This window comes from Denticeps clupeoides, chromosome 13 (genome assembly GCF_900700375.1).
Source record: "Denticeps clupeoides chromosome 13, fDenClu1.1, whole genome shotgun sequence".
NCBI classification, from domain to species: Eukaryota; Metazoa; Chordata; class Actinopteri; order Clupeiformes; family Denticipitidae; genus Denticeps; species Denticeps clupeoides.
Window position 1 is genome coordinate 3,600,744 of NC_041719.1, and position 20,590 is coordinate 3,621,333.

Below are 20,590 nucleotides of genomic sequence, written 5' to 3' on the forward strand. Positions count from 1 at the left end.
GGACAAACAGATCGCGTTTCAAAAATAAAACGTTTTTTTTCTTTTATTGGATATAAAATCAGCTAATAATCAGGAGGAGTTTTAATCCTCAGGATACGCCACCACACCATCTGAATGGTCACCGAATACATTCTGTTACTGTGACACCCAATGATGTCTGTCTCTTATGTTGTCCTTGAACATAAGTATATTTGCTTGCGTTACAGCTATCAATTTTTTTTTCAGTAACCTTATTTTAACTGCCTGTTGAACTGCTATAACTATGCATGTGACAAATAAAAATCTTGAATCCCCAAATTATCACAGACTTGAAAATGTGAGGGACTTTATCATCATTTGATTAATGATCTTTATTAATCTATATACACTTATTAGATGTGTACAATGAAAGTGGTCCGCTTCAAACACATGGATTAAGATTTTATCTTAAGAAAGTGCAAGTGAAGTGAAAGTGTTATTGTGAGACACAGCAGCACACACAATGAAATGTGCCCTCTGCTTTTAACCATCACCCTTGGTGAGCAGTGGGCAGCCATTATGGGGCCGCTTCCTTAACTACTAGGCCACCACTGCCCTACAAGCTGGGTTAGAGCCCATGTTAGTGTGGACCTATAACATTTTAGAACATTATAGTCCTGGGAAACTCCACATGATTGAAAATGCATCCACAACAGGAAACAGGCTATCCAAAATGCATGGCTATGGTTATCCTCTATAGCATCTATAGGAGGAAAAGTGCTTCTTCAGGACCCTACAGCTTAGAAAAGATCACTTCTTCTGGGCTCTTCTTCTCCATGGCTGCCTGAGCTGCCTTCATGATATCATGGGTCTGGAGCATGCTCATGTTCCACGTGGCCTAAAAACACCATGCGTGAAAGAGAAGCAAAGGAGAAATAAATCATTTCCAATTCTCTGGCAGGTAAGAGAACATTGTGCTGAAGAGATACCACCATACCATGTAGTTCAGACCCTCTGGGACGCTGTGGTCTCGGGAGTAGATGAGGTTGATCTTGGTGCCCTGCACGGCCACAGGGCTCCGCCCAGCAATCTCACCTGCCATCTCCAGAGCACCAGCCATCATGGCTTCTTTATCTGGGAACACTTTACTGTGCAGAGCAGAAAAGCAGAGTGCAGATTACAGTGGAAACTCCAGTATTACAGATTATATAGAATTTCTCAAAAATGACTCAAGAAGCTTCTCACCTCACCAGGCCGCAACTCTTAGCTTCATCTGAGTACATCTTACGTGCCGTGAGAGCCAGCTCATTCACCAGGCTACCAGCATGCACAGAATAAACATTAATGCACCATCAACAAAGCACCAACCGGGTGTAAAAAGAGTCTCGCCCACATAATGCCAGAAAAAGAGAATCTACCAACAAACCCCATACCACAACAGAGACTCCTGTCACTTAACTCAAGGGCCAGAACTCCACGGCATGCCATTAATTAACATTTTAAGCGGTCAATCTTGTAAAAAAAAAAAAAAAAAAAAAAAACACATTTTACATTCATTGTTTGGACTTGTGTTGAAAGCCTTATGCAGGGTCCTTGCACATTATTACAAAAGAATTTCCATGACTTATCAAGGACTCTAAGGCACATTTCCATGACCATACATCCTCATCCTCATCCTCCACTGAAATTCCTGTTCAAATGTATGGAAAAAAATTAAAATTAACCAGAAAATTGCTAAACTGTTGTTTTAAACGTAGTTGTAACCGTAGGAAAGCTGTTCTTCTGCAGTTTAACAGGAACAATGTACATGTTATACATTCATATGTCAATCAGATCTCAATGACTTTTCCAGAACTTTATATGTTTATTTCATATTCCAAAACTTTTCAAGGCCTGGAAAATTCCATGACTTTTCCAGGTATTTAATGACTGTGGCAACCCTGCTTATGTAATGACGGAGGTTATAAATGATAGTTAGGCCCATGGAAGCTGTTCCAGTGATTCTCAGTTGCTCACCTGCGGCTGCCGATCACTTTGGGCAGGCGCTGCAGTGTGCCAACGTCAGCTGCCAGGCCGATGTCCACTTCCTGATGGGTACCGGTCATGTAAGGACAAGACAAATACAGCATACATAAAAATGAGTCCTCATCCATTACATGGATTTTTTACTTGATAATAAAGCTGTACAGTTAATTATAATGGTCAAAACAGTTTATTAATCTAAATTAAGTCTGCCAAAATTGCCCACGTCTATATGCTATAAACTATATGTACCCTTTATTAATAAGTATTTTAATATTCCAACATCACATCCTACACATAATTGTGATCTATAACATCAGCGTGACCACTAATTCAAAACAGCATGAGAAGCTGAATAAATGATACCATGCAGTGCAAATCATCTAGACTTCATGTGTTTGTGAAAACTGTGAAACTCAGAGGATACACCCACCTTCACCTGGAACCAGGCATCCTTGGTACAGAGACGAATATCGCAGGCTGTGATTAAATCCACACCTGTGTCCACATATGAGATAGCTCCCATTCATACGTGGACTCTCAAATCTCACAACAGTTGTTAACAGACGTGACGAGGGTCCGATAATCACCACAGTGTGGATGAGCACTGAAACCCCCTACCTGCTCCTATACATGCCCCATGGATGGCAACAATCACAGGCTTTGGACACTACCGAGAAAAGTACCAAATCATTTTGTTGGACAATGGTAAAGATCTAGATTTCAAACTTGATGATTCGTTAAAAGTCATCTAGACCTTCTCAAAAACAGAGAAGGTGTCCTGGTACTTGGAGAGGATGCGCCGCTGGTTCCATGACTTCCTGGCCATGTCATCTCCCTCCTGCTTCAGGAACTCACTTGTAATGTGCATCAGATCAATGCCTACAAACAAGGAGGAGGTCAATATGGAACTACCACACTAATTTCAGGTTCATGGCATTTTAATAACACAGTCTGGGAGTCTGGAAAGTGACAGAAATGCAGTGCAATGCAAGCTAGGGCACGGCCAAAGTATGACATTTACCAGCTGTGAAGATTTTTCCTGCCCCTGAAAAGATCACAACACGGCACTCTGGATCAACAGCAATTTGATTGAAGCATTCAATCATTTCACTGAAAGACAAATAAAAAAACAGCTTATCCCCACAAACACACAGTCAATTGGAAGATGCAGACATGACAGCAGACCAAAGTAAGAGTTAAAAAATTAGGGATGCACCAATCCGGCTGCACTGCTTGGAACTGTCTAGTGTTTCTGTTTTGCTCCTTTGGCATGATGCTTCTGGGTGTGCTTTATCAAATGGTTACTGGCCATGGAACATGTAATGTTGCGAGAGTAAGAAAACTTCATACTGATTATGCTTTATTGCATGTATAATGAAGAGAATATGGTTGGTAGTAGCCTATTGGGTAACACACTCACCTATGAATCAGAAGACCCAGGTTCAAACCCCACTTACTACCATTGTGTCCCTGCGCAAGACACCAGGGGGGAAGAGTCCCTGTAACTACTGATTGTAAGTCACTCTAGATAAGGGCGTCTGATAAATGCTGTAAATGTAAATTCATAAGCACAGGATGCAGTTCGTGTGTATAAAAATATAGAAGTTGATTGGTTTCCAATAACTGATCGCCTTTCCTGAGTCATTATTTGATTAATGTCAAACTGGTGCAGTCCTAATTTTGATGCATGATGTTGGCTACCTCCAGAAGGCCCGGCCCATGGCATTGCGCTTCTCTGGCCAATTCAACTCCACATGGGTGACGGCATTTGCAGGGTGGGTGACTGACAGAGCAGTGAAAGAACCTCCAGCAGATGACATGGTCCTTGAAGCACCAAGGGCAGGTGACCACAGACCCTGGTCTAAAATCAGCACCACCAATTAGATTATGACTAAAAATGCAAACTATTAACCAGATGCAACTATGGTTTTCTTTGGACTCTTTTAAAGCTAATTTAGCGTTTAATCTCAGACGGTATATAACGGGGTCATCAGCCTCTAAATGACCTTTCACCCAGACAGCGATGACGTCACACGGAGGCTAGAAAATAAATTGCGCCGAACAAGTGCAACGCTTCACACCGAAAAAAAAAGGAACAGCGGCAGGCTGGGGTCATGCAGCTTAAACTTACTTTTAATGACGGCAGACCTGACAATGAAACTCATTCTGCCCTTTGACCGCGTTTACTAGAAGGCTAACCGAGGACAGTCCTGCTGGACCGGGCCGTCTTCACGGCGGACCGGGCAGTGATGGGACACATGTTGGATCTACGGCGTCCTGCAACTGACAAACAGAACTGGCGTTTATTTAACAGCCATCTAGTTCTTTTCTGATTTATTGTGTTTGGCGGGTTTATACAAAAATTTTTTTACGTTTTTAACAGTCGTGTTTTTAGGTCAGACAGAACCAGGGACTGGTTAATAAGTGTGCCGGAGTTAAATGGTTACACTAGATTTATAAGTGTATTTCTTCTTTCTTGTGTCTTTTATTTTCTTATTTTCTAAAGACTTTTATTTTGTTTACCTGTATTCTGATGTGGGTAAGGGAATTATAATGATAAATCCGGGTGTTTGTTCAATTGTAGAATGTTAAAATGTGTTAATGTTTCTGGTTATTTTATATATGTTTCTGTATTTTTGTTTGTTCAATTTATGATTATTATAAAAAGTTATGTGGGTTCTAAAACTTTGATCACCCCCCGAAAAGTGGTTGGATGCGGCCGTGCCCTTGGGTTAGTGGGTTGGTGACCCGGTTTAGTTCTCTAAGACACATGGCATGAGCTGTGAGAGGTGCGTGGGGTTTGTGTGTAAAAAGTTATTTCTTCTATTTTAATTTATGTACATATTCGGAATATTTTGCATGTGTGTTATTTTGTGATTTTTTTTATGTTCTGTTATTACTGTATATTGTAGAGAAAGGTGCAGAGAGACGCAGTTTGTGACGCAATGTTCTGACATACAGGTATGCAATATTGTAAATACTTTATGTTATTGTTCGTCCTCTTAGACACATGGCATGAGCTGTGAGAGAGAAAGGTGCAGAGAGACGCAGTTTGTGACGCGATGTTCTGACGCGACCTTGCTTTTATACAGAATACAGTTTGCACGGAAAATCTCGTGGGGGTCGGCTCGTCATTACGGTTCAAGAAAAGAAATCAAAAAGAAATTACACAACGCAGAAGGAGAACCGCTACATAAGCAAGTTAATAAGCAAGATTTCCCATCAGGCATTGCTCCTTCCTGGACGCAAAAATACTTTACTTTACTTAGCAGACGCTTTTATCCAAAGGAAGACACCAGCAATTCTCGTTCGATTTCTATAGATTTAGAGTTTACAAAACTGATAAGGCCTAACTTGTCAGAAAAAGAACATGCTCGAAAATTGTTAAGTGCTAGACGAAGTGTGCAGTGTGTGCGCGTGTGTGTTAGATTCGTGGGTTTTCAAAATAAAGTATTAAAACAATTGTTACGTTTTCTTTCTTCTTCACTCACACTCACTTACATTCCATAATCCATAACTTTTTTTTGCACTCAAGGAGTCGCCACTTCACCAGGTGTCCGTTCTTACATAGTTATTTCAGTTATAAATGTTCTAAAGTTGCTAGACGGTCAACCAGTAAACATGGGATCCCAGGAGCCTTCAGAGATGGACACACACACATCATTTCCAAATTCTGCAAATTAAGCTGCTGTCGTTCCCTTTGAACACTTGACACAAATAGACACAACAAAAATGATTTAATAAACATTTCACAAAGACCAGCAATATGATGTGCAATATGATGAAAGCTGTCAACATGTGCACGTGTTATATGGTCCCCAATGATAGGTAAGGGCCATCTTTAGGGCTAAGCGAGATCATTTTAGGACAACATTGTTCTGAGATACTATCCCACATCTGATTTTTACACAGACCCCAGAGAAGAACCGTGTCTCCTTAGGAGCCTACATGTTAGAAAAGGGCACATCTGCAGGGCTCTTCTTCTCCATGGCTGCCTGAGCTGACTTCAAGACATCATGGGTCTGGAGCATGCTCATGTTCCACGTGGCCTGAGAACAGCATCCACAGAAAGAACAGAAAATAACAGATAGGAAAATACCTTTCATTCTCGGTACATGCAAGACAATAACGTGCTATATGGTGTTATGACCTCACCATGTAGTCCAGACTGTCCGGGACGCTGTGGTCTCGGGAGTAGATGAGGTTGATCTTGGTGCCCTGCACAGCCACAGGGCTCCGCCCAGCAATCTCACTCGCCATCTCCAGAGCACCAGCCATCATGGCTTCTTTATCTGCAAAAACTTTACTACACAACGCAGAGCAAAAAGGCGCTTGCGGATTACATTATAAACTACAGCATTAATTGCTGATATACAGCCTGATATATATTGTGAGTGCAGCACACTGACTCACTAGCTTCTTATCAGAAATAAAAGTCTTAAATCTGATTTATTCTGACCTCTGTTTCTTTACAATAAACTTGAAATTTAACAAAACAAAAGATTAATTATTCAAAATTATGAGAAGGTCAAAAGACCTGCTCTTAGGCTTCTGATTTCTTGTGTGCATCCTTGTGCTTGTCTACCAATCTTCAGCAGCCAATCAAAATGCTCATGTACTTTTGTTCAAAAGCAAAACTCAGTAGATACATTGATACATTTTAATTCAGAATTCAATCACAAATATTACTGTAATATGTTATAAAACATGTAATATGTTTTTTTTTTTAAATGTCTCTCACATATACAATAATGACTCGACTCTCACCTGACCAGGCCGCAGCTCTTGGCTTCATCTGAGAACATCTTTCGGGCCGTGAGAGCCAGCTCGCTCACCAGGCTACCAGCATGCAGAGAAAAAGCATTAGAGGCCCAACACTTCTGACTCTACCAGTACAGCTGAGCTGCAAGGAGATTCTGGAGGCTCTCAGGTCCAACTTTTATTACTGTTGTAAGTAGAAGAATGAGCAGTTATATCAAGCGGATGTGAGAGAGTTCCAGAACCTCAATTGTGTAGAATCGTACTTGGTTTATGCAAATGGAGGGGTGTTGGAGTAAGTAAAACCCAGAACCAGTGCTGACCTGCGGCTGCCAATCACCCTGGGTAGGCGCTGCAGAGTGCCGACGTCAGCTGCCAGGCCGATGTCCACTTCCTGTTGAGAACTTGACAACATGACTTCTGGGCAGATGAAAAAAAATGACAAAGTTGATGTGTAATGACAAACGACACGGCCTAACTCGAACCCACCTTCACCTGGAACCAGGCATCCTGGGTACACAGCCGGATATCGCAGGCCGTGATCAAATCCACACCTGACACAAGTCCAAGCATGCATCAAATACCATTCATACACACATTCATGCTGAGAAACATAGAAATTATATGAAATTATAAGAGCCTTAAAAGTCCTCTATTATGAAAATGTCGCTTTGGGAGATTTTTTAAACAGCGCGTCCCGGGGAAGTCTCATTGTGAGACCGGATCAAAAAGAATTCAGATACAGTATTAGGGGACACTAAGACCGATATAACAGCAAAAACAATTCATAATAGGGGACCTTTAAGGCAGATTAAAGACTACCTTCTCCTATACATGCTCCATGCACAGCGGCGATCACAGGTTTTGGACACTGCAGATAAATAGACGTTTAGGAAATTAGTCATGCCGTCATTTTCACTGTAAAGCGAAGTATGTGAGCCGATCCTGGCAGATGAGAAATCGGCGTGGTCGAGTACCTGAGCAATGTGACTCATTCACTCCCAAAGTCTGCACTGTTCAGGTTCACCTTTTCGATGACAGAGAAGGTTTCCTGGCCCATGGTGATGAAGCGGCGGAGGTTCCACGAGACCCTGGCCACATCGTCTCCCGCTAACTGGCGGATGTCACTCGTCAAGTCCATCAGGTCAATGCCTGCACGCAAGGTCCGATGTTTTTTTATTCAGAGAATAATGCATTCTCTGAATAAGGCAATTTTACAATCTTTTGGTCTCAAGTTCTCCTCAGAGGAAACGTTCGAAGTGTGACGTTTACCAGTGGAAAAGAGTTTCCCAGCGCCCGAGAAGATCACAACACGGCACCGTGGATCCACAGCAATCTGATTGAAGCAGTCGACCATTTCACTGACGCAGAGAGAGACATGGTGAAGGTTTGTGAAACCCGAGTTCGAACTCTCAACACCATACCACGTCATATACCTCCAGAAGGCCCGTATCATGGCATTGCTCTTGTCTGGCCGATTCAGCTCCACGTGGGTGATGCCGTCCGCGGGGCGGGTGACGGACAGCGTGGTGAAACGAGTGGTGGAACCTCCAGCAGATGACATCACAGAACCCGTTCTGATCAGATTATTAAAAGATTGATTAAAGACTAATTGGATCACTAAAGAAATACACAATGTCACACAAAAAGCATTAAAATATGTTTATGCTTAAACCTAAATGGTTGTGTAAATTTAGGCTTAAACATCTTTTAATGCTTTTTTTGTCATTTTTTTGCAAACAAAGCAATTGTTTTGTCCAACATCTAATTGATGAAAACTCCAATGCAGACCTTGTTCGTGTTACAAGTGAATTGTTAATGATGGAATATCGGAATCAAGCGCACAGACTACTGGCAGACTCCAGTGAAGAGATCCGCAGATAAATCCTGGTTCCTGGCAACTGTTAAACGAACCAGAGGGTCACCACAGCCACCACCACCGTAACAAGTACATTTACATTTACATTTACAGCATTTATCAGACGCCCTTATCCAGAGCGACTTACAATCAGTAGTTACAGGGACAGTCTCCCTGGAGCAACTTAGGGTTAAGTGTCATGCTCAGGGACACAATGGCAGTAAGTGGGATTCGAACCCGGGTCTTCTGGTTCATAGGCGAGTGTGTTACTAGGCTACTACCACCCTAGCTACTACCACCAAGTACAGCTTCATGGATCTTCAAATTGACCAGTAGCATCATAATGGACACATAATGTACACCATGACACTGGACTAAAACCTACTCTGCACTGTCCAGGACCTCCAAACATGGACAGATGCTCTTTACTACACTTTGGACTTCTCCACCTCTACAACTGTGGGACTTTTTCTCTTATATGGACAAATCGTCACAAACCCTGCACTGACACCGGTTGCAGGCTCATTCTACCCTGGAAGGGCGTATGGTAGGTGACCCCAGTGGTAAGTGACCATCAAAACAGCCTGGTTCAAGGGGCTTCTGAGGTCATCATGGCTGCCATTGTTTTGTGAAGCTCCCTTACAATTCCGTCAGAGGACATTAGAGACATTTTCAATGATGAATTTAGTAAAGATTATAAATAATAAAGATATAATAAACATTTAGTGACACAAAGTCTCCTGTTAATAACAGCAGTGGAGGACAAGGCATGCAAGTCATGCACTTGAGGTAAAGTAGAGATACACAAGTTAAAATTTTACTCTATTTTAAGTAAAAGTTTTCCCTTTAAAAGTACTTTGCCTTCAAACGTACTTAAGTACCAAAAGTACAGTGACTTAGTATGGCTCTAATGTTCTATTATGTAGGTTGACCAGGCGTCCACTTTTCCACCAACATATTATCTCTTAAAATCTAGAGTAGGTTTTATTCAAATTTTCCAGGTTTGTGTGTTTCCACTAAATTAGCGCATGGTTCCTCTGCGCTCCCGCCAGTTCTGGAACCACGTTGCCTGTGGAGCATGACTACCAGTTCATTAAAATCATTGCATGTACAAAACAAGGTCAATGATCTTTATTTGCCATTTATGCATAAACAGTCTAAGCACATTTTGAAATGTCACACCAAATATTGGGACAGGCAGCAATAAAAGGCCAGAAAAGTTAAATGCACATATAAGGAACAGCTGGAGGACCAAGTTATGCAACTTATTAGGTCAATTGGCAACATGATTGAGTATAAAAAGCACCTCTCAAGGGCAGCAGTGGGATGGGAAGAGGATCACCAATTCCCCCAATGCTGCGGCGAAAAACAATGGAGCAATATTAGAAAGTAGTTTCTCAGAGAACAATTGCAAAGAGTTTGATGTTATCATCATCTACAGCGCATAATATCATCGGAGGTGTCAGAGAATCTGGAACGAGGCTGGAAAACCATACTGGATGCCCGTGATCTTCGGGCCCTTAGATGGCACCGCATCACATGCAGGAATGCTACTGTAATGGAAATCACGACATGGTCTCAGGACTACTCCCAGAGAACACGGTCAGTGAACACAGGCCACCGTGCCATTCGCCATTGCTGGCTAAAACTCTTTAGGTCAAAAAAGAAGCCAAATCTAAACATGATCCCCAAGCGCATGTGTTTTCTCTGGGCCAAGGCTCATTTAAATAGGAGAAATCTGTTCTGTGGTAGGACGAATCAAATTTTCTTTTAAAAAAACTGGGACGGCATGCCCTCCGGACTAAAGAGGACAAGGACAGCCCAAGTTGTCTTAAGCCTGCATCTCTGATGGTACTTTTTTATTCATTTTCGTTATACTTAATTAATTAATCCTGAAGGAAATTGCTTCTCTGAATTTAACCATCATAGTTGGTGAGCAGTGGGCCGCCATGACAACAGTGTGTTTGGACGGTGCTTTGCTTACTTGCACATTTACATTAACATTTATGGCATTTATCAGACGCCCTTATCCAGAGCGACTTACAATCAGTATTTACAGAGACAGTCTCCCTGGAGCAACTTAGGGTTAAGTGTCTTGCTCAGGGACACAATGGTAGTAAGTGGGATTTGAACCCGGGTCTTCTGGTTCATAGGCGAGTGTGTTACCCACTAGGCTACTACCACCCTGCACCTCAGCGGCATGGGGAGCTTATGTTCCAACATGACATACTGCATCATTACTACATCATGGCTGCGAAGAAGAAGGATCAGGGTACTGATATGGCCAGCCTGCAGTCCAGCTCTTCCACCCATAGAGACCTTCGGTGCATCATAAAGAGGAAGAATCGACAAAGAAGACCTAAGACAGTTGAGCAACTAAAAGCCTGTATTAGACAAGAATGGGACAACATTCCTATTCCTAAACGTGACTAACTTGTCTCCTAAGTCCCCAGATGTTTGCAGACTGTTATAAAAGAGAGGACGCCACACAGTGGCACACATGGCCTTGTCCCAACTTTTTTGAGATGTGTAGATGCCATGAAATTTGAAATCAACTTATTTTTACCCTTCAAAGAAGGAGGTTTTGTTCTTAAAATATTTCCATTGGGTGAAAAACAGTGACTATTCAATAAAGGACTTGATGTAGTCAAAGTTTAGTTACAAATCTGGCCAAGTCAGATTAACTATAACAGGAACTGGTGTTTGTATAAATTAAAAAAGAAAGACACGTCGGTGACCTTAATGCAGTTTTTGCACGTGTCCGTTCACCTGCTAATGGAGCTCTAAAACTCGGATCCTTTTAGGGGTCCGGCTCACTTTTGGTTCACTAAGTAACTAAACCGCCGGATTCAGCGATTCAGATTCTGATCGTGCAAAGAAGCTGGAGGTTATGCGACTTTTGTGGCAGTTTTAATGATTATAAGATGTATTTATTTGACACGGTGTAGTAAGGACTCACAGGATTCGGTTCGATGGAGATTCGTGACCCACGAGTCAACGAATGGATCCGAGTGATTCACCCGGGTGAGTCACGAATCACACAGCACGACCTGCTAAACGCGAAGCTTTATCTGCTGCATCAAGAGGGTTACGAATTGCTTGCTGTATATTTAGGGTTAATAACTTTATAATGTCGGCGTTATTTTCGTCTGCTGCACTGAACATGTGAGGAGCTCCGGCCGCACACAGCCATGTTTAAAATGAGCTTTTGGGAAAATTAATCCAGGTTTCTTTTTAAAAAAAGATGCAAGATAAAGTTCACTACACAGATTTTGGCGTAAAAGACTCCACCAAAGGGAAATGTGGCAGCGAATTAGATCTAATTCGCTTCTGTGCGCCTGTGGATAAAAGCAGGGAATCGGGTTTCGATCGCGACAAATAAATGCATGCAGCTCCGCTCTGAGAAGCGCCAACTTACGGTCCAACGAAGGCAGTTCTGACGGCGAACCAGGGACCGAGTTTACATTCAGGGTTTCCGAACAGGCCTCGGGTCAAAGTTCAAACAAGCACGGCGCCACGGACGCGCGCATACGTCAGAGCGGCAAGGGGACAAATATTGACTATAGGGCACTTAATGAAAAATAATTAAATAATTAATAACTTAAAAAAAAAAAAAAAAACCGCTGACAGGATGAGATGAAACTTTATATTCCAGGATGTAGTTCTTCGAGTGAATAATTGGATGGTGCACGGAATGGTGTAATGTAATAAAGTGTGCATGGGCATCAAATGTGGAGGAGCAAGAACTCAACAAATTATGCACTTAACAGGACAATTTTTATTTTATAACACAAAATGGAGTCTCCTTTCAAACTTATTTTCTGCTGGGTGCAGTGCTCACACAACACAAAACTAAGTGATCAATGAGGAAAGCAATTAAAAAAAAATTACAAAAAAAAAAAAAAAAACTTTAGTAAAAACATACCTGTACGTCATTTTGCTTTAAACTGGCAAAAACGTATACACATGAATACATCTGAAACAATAAAAGACAACTTAACATGACACAGAGACAGTCAAGCGCCCATTACAGGTGATGGTGGGAGATGTTAAGCGGTGGCGAGGTGGGCTGGCTTGGGAACTGTTCCTGCAGACGGGTGCTGCTCAGTTAGCGTGCTGGGCAGTAGAGAAGCACAGCTTCAGCGTGTAGGGGTATGGGCCATCTGGTTCAACCAAGACAATGTGCATTTCATAAATATTTGGGAAACATCAGAAAAGGAGAGTCAAGTCATCATAAAGTCCAACCCAATTTTTACTCACTAGGATTCTGCATCTGGTAATGATTCATCATGGCAAGAGCTTCCATGGCGTCGTTAATGGACTCCCACTCAAGGAGCCCAGAGGAGCTTCGCTCTCCTGCTGCTCCATCTGAAAATGTGAACAAGAGCTTAAGACACCGTTTCTCCCTCAGAAAACCAAGGAGTTTGGAAGAGTGTCTTACTTTTTCCTGTGAACAGCTTGACATTTGAAGGGCTCTTGATACCAAGCTCCTCACAGATCTATGAATAAAATAAAGTTTTAGTTTATTTTAGTAAAGGAAAATGGATCATGCGAAGGACTTTTCTTAGTGTTAGGAACAAACCTGCGAGAAGACATCAGAAGTCACATCAGGTTGGGCGTTAAAGAAGTGCAGGACGTTGCTGGGGTGCTGGATTCGGTTCTTGGCTGCCTGTTCTGGGGAGTTGAAGCGGTTGTTCCTACTGCCATGAAAATCTTTGAAGCTGTTGGTGCCATCTTCCAGGGTGTAGGACTGACCCAGCATAATGGCCTGCTGTTTGGATACGCTGGTGGAACAAAATCAAAACCACTCATGGACCATTTCAACTGAATGGAGACGAGGAAGCCAGGTGAACCCTTCCAATGGAGAACCTACCAGACATTAAGCTTCTGGTTGAACAGGAAGTTGTTGTTGAGGTGAGCGATGGCCCGGTCCACAGCATAGCAGTCTCCCATTTCCACCATGGCAGCTCCAGGTTTGCTCTTCATGAACTTCACCTGGGAGGAGAGGGGGGAGAAAAAAAAGGGGGTGCATTTAAGGGGGGATCCCACTGACATTATGCACCACCAAACACCACGTTAACCAGGTGAAACATACCCTCTCCACGTTGCCATAGAGACAGAAGACATTGAAGACTCTGTCAGAGTTAATCTTGGATGGATCCAGGCCGTACACCATGAGCACAGGAGACTCGGCATGAGGGCTGTATTCGCCTGGTGGTGGTGGGGCAGGGCCATACTGACCCCCATATCGCTGGTTGGGCCCTCCTCCGCGGGGGCCCATTGGAGGGGCCATACGGCGACCCTCATAGTAGCTGTCGTCATGGTACCCATGGTAACCCTGGGGGCCACCTGAACCAGAAAATAAATAAATAAATAAAAGATAAGTCAGCAAAGATGGTTTTGGTTACTAAGACTTGACCCGAAACGCTTAGTAATGTCTGATGCTATGAGCTTCCCTGACTGACACCTCCACAGACCCCTCATGCTGCCACTGTGCTTAGTGGGACGCTTTAAAAATGTGTGTCTCTTCCTGTGCCAGAGGCATGAGCCAATGAGGGTGTGTCCCCTGGGAGAGCCTTACCGTACTCTGGAGGGTGGTCTCCCAGCAGAGCCGGCTGTCTCTGGCGCTTGTTGGGGTTGGCATTCACATCTGAGAGGCACAAGACCGAGAGAGAGAGAGAAAGATTGAGGGAGGGAGAGCAAGAAAGATAGAGGACAGAGAGGGGAAAGAGTGAGAAAGACAATGAGGAAAACAGTTTTGAGGGAGGTAGGAAGAGAGAAAGGGTGGGTGGGGGGGGGGGGGGGGGGAGGAGGAGACAAGAGAAGACATGAACACAGAAGAAGGAAAAATAGAAGAGCAAGAAGGAGAGAGCAAAGAGCGATAGATGAATCGACTGAAGGGTGATTGGGTAATAAACTTGCTACGCACCTAAGGTCCCCTAACTTAACATTTTTGCTGGACTTCCAGGGGGGAGAAAGAGACAAAGATGCACCAGAGACAGGGGATCACTAATTTTTTTTTTTTTTTTTTAAAGAATTAAATCTAAATGTTGGCCAATGGTGCATTTCTGGCCTGTTTAGAGATGAGCCCAGGCCCATGCATACTCTATAAGGGTGTCCTGTAGGTGACCCCGCACCCCACCCCAATCTCTAAGCAGAATAAAAGGATAAATGCAAATGGAGGCTTGGATGGCCACAGTAGAATAATCACTAAACGACACAATATTGCCCCTGACACTGCAAATGACACACAACAATAACCCACCACAGTGTAACCCTGGCTGTGAATGTAGAGCTGGTGTAGAGTAAGGGGAGAGGAGAAGATACGACCTAGCGCGTACACACACCTTGAACATTGCCGCCAGTGTCATCTGCGTCCGCATCTGCACAGGCAACACACACGGCAAGTGTCAACAAAAGAATGTCTGCTCAGCACACAAAAAAATAATTACTGCATTCGTTCAAATGGAGACCACGAGGCACGCGAGTGGCCGGAGAGGGTGGGGGCGGAGTCCAAAGTCAGGCCTGGCGAGCGGCTACTTGCCCTCTACTCTCCTGCCATGGGCAGACCGGTCGGCAGGCCTGAACCTGGGAAGCCCCGCCCGCTTTCTTTCACAAAGTCTACCCTCGTTTAGGCAGATCTCTCAAGCCAAAACGGGACATGGGAAAAAGGGACGGGAATAGGGTCATGGAGCAATCTGCTTTGTCATCGTGAATTCTACTCCTTCGCTACATAATGCATGTAACAATACACTGGGGAAAGGGGGAAGAGGGAGTTTATACAGTTGACATTTTAAAAGAAGACATTTTAAAAAACCAGCAGAAAGCCATTAGCTAATTTAAAAACAGTGCTAAATAACTAGAATAAAATTTTATGAATGGCTGCCGAGAGCAGCCTCAACACACATATAAAAATGACAGGAGTCTACTGGGCTGCTTTTAATTTGCCCAACAGTGGCACCGGAACACAGGTTTAAAGAAGAAAAAAAAAAAAAAAAAAAAACACAACATTGCGGATTTATTATAAGATTTTTTTTTTTTTGCTTAATTTTTTCCGGTCAGAGGCAGGTCCGGTTTGGCGCGTGCTGCCATTTCAGTCCAATAATTCTCACGACTGCTCACAAGATCGCACCAGGATGGCTACACACCGGCGGCGATCTAGGCTCAAGTTCTGGCCCGCGGCCACCTGAGCCAGCACCGCGCCCATACCCAGCAGGACATTTGTGTTCATTAACGGGCACAAAGACAAATGGGTCTGCTAGGTACTGAGATGAGACCGGAACATTTGGAAGAAAAACAAAAAAAAAACAACTCACTTTTGGGGGAGAAATTAAATGAATTAATTAAAAAGTTAAGACAGTGAATGAGACACTATCCAAGACAACAGAAGCCGGGGGGTTACTTACTGGCCAAACTCAAGGAAGGTGCTTGGTGGCACAGCAAATTAGATATAAGCTCCACTCGTCCTCCACTCCTTTCCTCATTACTCTTCTCTTACAGTTCCATCCATCCTTCCATCCTTGCATCCATTCTTCCTTTGGTTGACTTGACAGTTTTCTTCAGTCATTGTGGTGTGGCCGCTCGCCTTTTTTGTCCCTCCTTTTGTTTGCGTACAAATCTTTGTAGCATGCGCTGGGCGCATCAAGACGGCACTTTGGCACATTTCAGACACACTGGCGTTCCGCACTAGCCACACAATGCCCAACCTGCATCATATGGAAGGGTTATACAGTCGTCACAAGACTTATGGGAGAGGGGAGGAGAGAAAAAAAAAAAAAAAAAAAAAAAAATACCCACACAAATGCTACTCTTAGAGAAGAGAGGCTCAGTCTGGAGGTGTTGGGACAGCTGAGAGGAAGAGAGCAAGTACAGGTGCAAGGAAGAAGAGGAAGAAAAAAAAAAAACACAACACCTCATTTCCAGGAGAAAAATTAAACAGGCGTGTGCTCTGCGTGTCAGTGCGTATGCTTGTTGGCATGTTTGCGGTGTCTTCGTGGTCTCTGTGTCCCATCGGATGTGTGGAAGGGTTACGCGCTACAGTTCGGTGTCGCTGCCGGGCAGACGGCGGAGGCCGTCGGCATGCTCTCGCCGCTGTTGTGTTCAGCACGAGGGCGTGTCAGTCTCGCGTGTAGAGGCGCTAGCCTTGCTGTCAGCACTGTGTTGGATGTGGCCGTTTGTCCCCTTCTGTCGATGCGTGTCAAACGGGTCCCCTCTGACGTCAATGTGCAGGCTTGTACGCGATGTCTGAATGGTATCAATGCAGTGTGTCTTGGCATACAGCACGAGCGCTGGGTGGGCGAGCGCAGCACGACTTACTGCTAACGGTACTGGCAGCCCAGAACCCCAGCCAGGGTACACTGTGCCTTAAAAAGCCGGTGAAAAAAAGCGATGTGTCTTCGTGGCACTGGCGCAGTGCGAGGGCAGTAGGTAAGAGTGTCTGCAGTATCATGTCTGAAGTGTTTTTGCCCTCATGGTCTTCAGTATCCACCCCTTTGTCTCTGTGGGAGGGGAGATGAAGTGTGGACCCCTTTGTCGTTCTTTATAAATCTGTAAGTGCACATGTCCTGGAGGAAGAGGAGTGGTCGTGGAGGTGGCTGTTGTTGCGGTGTTGGGAGTGGTGTTGAGCGACAGCTGTGTGTCTCCGATGCAAATAGAGAAAATGTGGTGTTCCCATGCATTTGGCTGAGGCAGCTGATATTTTGGAAGCACATGAATACCCATTTACAGAAAGAGTATAAGGCACAACCAGCTCTAGGCTGCATATAAACTCTAAAACCAGCAGCTAGACTCATGCAAAACTGCATTATGCTTCAAATAAGATCACAAACCTTAACATTTTATGTATGTCTTGCTGCATTCAGTTTGAGAGCCTCAAAGCTTTTGCATGGATATGAAGGCTGAATTCCCAGCCCAAATGATTCAATTTTAAATATGTTGGGTTATTATTGTTAAAAGCAAACAGAGAGTCTGGTTGAGTCTTACACGTCAAGTCATACAGCAGTGGCTTCTGCAGAAGAAAGCACTGCTGCATGCCCAATCAAATATCAATACCTGAAAGGTCCCTAGGGAAGAAGAGCTAAAATTTTAATTCATCGTCGCCCCCCATAGCCCAGAACTGCTCCCACCCCTTTGTTCCCCACAGTGGCAGTATGGGTGCTGGGTAGTGTCAGTAAGGAGAACGGATGGCTTTGGGTTACCTTGGGCACTCAGGCTCGGGTTGGTGTAGTCCCAAGTGTCCTGGTCGTTCTTGAACACGTTCAGCCGGGTCGGCTATGATGTTGGAAGAGTGGGGAAAAGCTTAAAAATCGACTCCGCTGTGCCTAAGACTAGTTCTACTGTTGAGGTGTCAGGGAGGGTCTCACCTTGGCATATTCAATCTTGAGCGTGCAACAGCCCGAGTAAATATCAGCTCCATTAAGAGAGGCCTTGGCTCTCTGTGCACTCTGGACTGAATCAAATGTGTTGGGAATTAAGGAAAAATATGAAGACCTTAAATGTGTTAACTGATTAAAATGCAATAGGAGTTTTCCAGATGCCTGTAACAAGACCATTAGTGGCTTCAAAAAGGATATTCAACCATGGCCTGGACGCCATTTTTCCTGAAGATGACAATCCTCTGGACTGGGCCACAGTTGTTGCAAATGGTATAGAGAACATCCTGTGGAGGCGGAGACACCGATTTAGACATGAACTGCGCCTTCCCGTTGCACCGCATGTTGGAACGAGGCCAGCGGGACTTACTGTAGTGATCGGATATATGGGATTCATGATGGTGAGAAGCAGCACGAGGTTGACACTGCGGGAGTCGTCCGAGTCGCTGGGACGGGATATCTTCTGGCTGGTGGAGTAGTTGATGAAGGCAGGGCTGCCTGCGATGTAGATCTGGTTATCGTTGGCATAGGTCACCGCGTTGCACGACCCACTCATATCTTCGTACTCCACCAGGGCCTGACGCTTCTTTGGCATGACCACAACGTAGCTGCACGAGGACAAATTAACTCACTCGTTAATTTAGAAGTCTAGAAAAACACAAAGGTTAAAAAAGGTTGTACCAGGTTACCTGATTGGACCAAACTCCTGTAAAGCCTCCACCAGGTCAGCTTCAGTGACGCCATCCACCAGGCCCCTGACGTGTATTACCACCGAGGGGAGAGTTTTATGCGGATCTTCATAACCCTCCTACAACGCAAAAGGTTTTTATTAATACATATTAGGAAAGGTCCGTCAAGGAGAAAAAGATGGCGTCCCCCGCATCACACGTGTAGAAAAAAGAAAAAAAAGAGCGCTTAAAAATAAGTGTTTGGAAACACTAGAAACGAGCTGGATCGGAGTGCCCAATAGGCGGGCGCGACTTGTGTCCGCTTTACACTCCAGCCTGCGGCAAAACAAGCTAGCCGGCGCGGCTGGTCAAAAAAAGAACCGAAATAAAGGACGCAGTTCACTGCATGCTCGCCCGGTTCCACTGCGGCCCGAAGCGGCGCCATTCATTCCGCGGGGAGGGGGATGCTAGCCGGGGCTAACGCACACTGGCTGAGCGGGCAAGATAAAGGCGGCCGACGAGGGAACGCCGCTGCAAACAAAAAAGATATATATTATATATATTAAATATGTTTCTGAATATAAACGTGTTCGCTCCCATCGTTTCGTTTCCCAGAACCACGTCCGCGTCCCGAAAGCCCGCACCGAGACACGTTTACCAGGCGAGGCGGGGGGGAAACTAGCATTAGCATCGACCGTCGTCATTCTCGGACAAAGCCGCCGCATCTCGCCGCGGGCGCCCTGCGCGAACCCTTCCGAGCGACTCGCCGGCGGCCGGCCGCACACGCACTCCGCGCCGAACACGGGGGTGCATTTACCATGCCGTCGTTTTCGGTTTTTTGCCGTTTGGTCGCTCTGCCGCCTTCGCCGTAGTAGCGACCCGTAGCAGCCATGTTGTCCCCGTTACGCTAAAAAGACTGGGACGGAGGCAACGAAATGGACGAAAAGTGGGACAGCACGCCCGGCCACGCCCCTCCGCGCAATGCCGGCCACCGATTGGCTCAAGCATTTGAGGCGGACCTCCGTGCAAAGCGGAAGCTTCCGATTGGCCAGGAACGCCTGACCGCGCCCTGCTCTCACGTGACCGCGCAAGGTCCCCTCCAGCGGGGTCGCGCGCACGATTTCTATGATAAAACAAGCAATAAGGACGCACAACCACCGCACTAACCCCATCAACACCCGTTCTGCTACAAATTCAGATGCACACACGCCCCCTGAAGTAACAGAGGAAACGCATCCGAGAATTCGACAAATATCCAAATGAAAATCAGGAATAAGCGACGAAAAACTGGTGATGACGTCACCTTATTTGTCTGCGTCCAATTATCACCGATGGACAGGGACAAAATCTTCAAAGGCAGCGGTTGTGTTTGGCGCGCTATTTTTATTACGTCACCCCTGCTTTGTTTGTCTAAATCTTAAATCTTCCATTCAGTGTTCAGACGTAATTTTAAACACATCGCCCAAATTCTGCTGAAAACTTTTATTCTTCCCATATGTAAACAGTAGTTATTTTGTAATCGAACACTTTATTGTATCTTCTTCATACATGTCCGCACTCTAGGAGTTGCTTAATCTCACTGTACATGCATAGTGACGATAGAAGGCATTTTATTCTAAAACTGCATGAATATACTTGCAATACACCGGTTTGAGGGCAACATTCAGACACAAAATGATGCATACAATTCTCTGTATATTTACAAAGCACAACTCTAGTAACCATAGGAGACCATTTTTGGATTCATTGTTCCGATAGTGAGAAATAAGTAGTTAATGAACCTGCAAAAAATAAAATAACTGGTTTCTGCTTGGAAGAAGTGTCCTTTGTTTTATTATAAAACAAACTCCCCAATATTTAAAGTGAAATAAAGACAGAAGTTCTGGGCAGAGATTTATTTCAATAAAACCATAAATGATCATTTACATTAATAAAAAAAAAAAAAAAAAAAC

At 44.3% G+C, this 20,590-nt stretch overlaps 3 protein-coding genes across 4 annotated transcripts; all 3 read right to left on the minus strand.

Annotated features, from left to right (window-relative positions):
* Nucleotides 1-322: 322 nt before the first annotated feature.
* LOC114802015 (delta(3,5)-Delta(2,4)-dienoyl-CoA isomerase, mitochondrial-like) lies at nucleotides 323-4,256 on the minus strand. Its single transcript, XM_029000611.1, has 10 exons — nucleotides 4,115-4,256; nucleotides 3,685-3,844; nucleotides 3,005-3,093; nucleotides 2,738-2,862; nucleotides 2,602-2,650; nucleotides 2,414-2,478; nucleotides 1,975-2,045; nucleotides 1,204-1,275; nucleotides 956-1,106; nucleotides 323-856 (listed from the first exon to the last, which is right to left on the minus strand). The coding sequence occupies exons 1-10, from the start codon at nucleotides 4,146-4,148 to the stop codon at nucleotides 752-754; spliced, it is 921 nt and encodes a 306-aa protein (XP_028856444.1). The 5' UTR covers nucleotides 4,149-4,256; the 3' UTR covers nucleotides 323-751.
* A 1,447-nt stretch (nucleotides 4,257-5,703) lies between these two features.
* On the minus strand, nucleotides 5,704-12,082 carry LOC114802016 (delta(3,5)-Delta(2,4)-dienoyl-CoA isomerase, mitochondrial-like). The gene is made up of 10 exons (XM_029000612.1): nucleotides 12,018-12,082; nucleotides 8,178-8,318; nucleotides 8,014-8,102; nucleotides 7,769-7,893; nucleotides 7,564-7,612; nucleotides 7,231-7,295; nucleotides 7,065-7,135; nucleotides 6,751-6,822; nucleotides 6,139-6,289; nucleotides 5,704-6,032 (listed from the first exon to the last, which is right to left on the minus strand). Exons 2-10 carry the CDS (start codon nucleotides 8,303-8,305, stop codon nucleotides 5,928-5,930), a joined length of 855 nt encoding a protein of 284 aa, XP_028856445.1. The 5' UTR covers nucleotides 8,306-8,318; nucleotides 12,018-12,082; the 3' UTR covers nucleotides 5,704-5,927.
* Nucleotides 12,083-12,357: 275 nt separating this feature from the next.
* On the minus strand, nucleotides 12,358-19,598 carry LOC114801942 (heterogeneous nuclear ribonucleoprotein L-like). 2 transcript variants are annotated; one of them, XM_029000450.1, is made up of 14 exons: nucleotides 19,456-19,598; nucleotides 18,660-18,778; nucleotides 18,341-18,578; nucleotides 18,172-18,257; nucleotides 17,962-18,058; nucleotides 17,797-17,869; nucleotides 14,947-14,982; nucleotides 14,181-14,249; nucleotides 13,695-13,948; nucleotides 13,473-13,594; nucleotides 13,182-13,383; nucleotides 13,041-13,098; nucleotides 12,860-12,967; nucleotides 12,358-12,762 (listed from the first exon to the last, which is right to left on the minus strand). In XM_029000450.1, exons 1-14 carry the CDS (start codon nucleotides 19,528-19,530, stop codon nucleotides 12,704-12,706), a joined length of 1,596 nt encoding a protein of 531 aa, XP_028856283.1. In that variant the 5' UTR covers nucleotides 19,531-19,598; the 3' UTR covers nucleotides 12,358-12,703. The 2 variants fall into 2 exon arrangements, with proteins under 2 accessions (XP_028856283.1, XP_028856284.1); XM_029000451.1 differs by lacking the exon at nucleotides 14,181-14,249.
* Between the last annotated feature and the right edge of the window lie 992 nt (nucleotides 19,599-20,590).

What these genes read in the sequence shown, in the direction of transcription:
- LOC114802015 (XM_029000611.1), bottom strand. Translation starts at nt 4,148, where the DNA reads ATGAGTTTCATTGTCAGGTCTGCCGTCATTAAAA. An exon ending in TGGGGCATGTATAGGAGCAG is followed by an intron (nt 2,479 to 2,601) that starts GTAGGGGGTTTC and finishes ATGTGGACACAG; the next exon opens with GTGTGGATTTAATCACAGCC. An exon ending in ATGCCTGGTTCCAGGTGAAG is followed by an intron (nt 2,046 to 2,413) that starts GTGGGTGTATCC and finishes GGTACCCATCAG; the next exon opens with GAAGTGGACATCGGCCTGGC.
- LOC114802016 (XM_029000612.1), bottom strand. Translation starts at nt 8,305, where the DNA reads ATGTCATCTGCTGGAGGTTCCACCACTCGTTTCACCACGCTGTCCGTC. An exon ending in ATGCCTGGTTCCAGGTGAAG is followed by an intron (nt 7,136 to 7,230) that starts GTGGGTTCGAGT and finishes AGTTCTCAACAG; the next exon opens with GAAGTGGACATCGGCCTGGC. An exon ending in AAGAGCTGCGGCCTGGTCAG is followed by an intron (nt 6,290 to 6,750) that starts GTGAGAGTCGAG and finishes TGCGTTGTGTAG; the next exon opens with TAAAGTTTTTGCAGATAAAG.
- LOC114801942 (XM_029000450.1), bottom strand. Translation starts at nt 19,530, where the DNA reads ATGGCTGCTACGGGTCGCTACTACGGCGAAGGCGGCAGAGCGACCAAA. An exon ending in CAGGAGTTTGGTCCAATCAG is followed by an intron (nt 18,579 to 18,659) that starts GTAACCTGGTAC and finishes GTCCTCGTGCAG; the next exon opens with CTACGTTGTGGTCATGCCAA. An exon ending in TCAAGATTGAATATGCCAAG is followed by an intron (nt 17,870 to 17,961) that starts GTGAGACCCTCC and finishes CCAACATCATAG; the next exon opens with CCGACCCGGCTGAACGTGTT.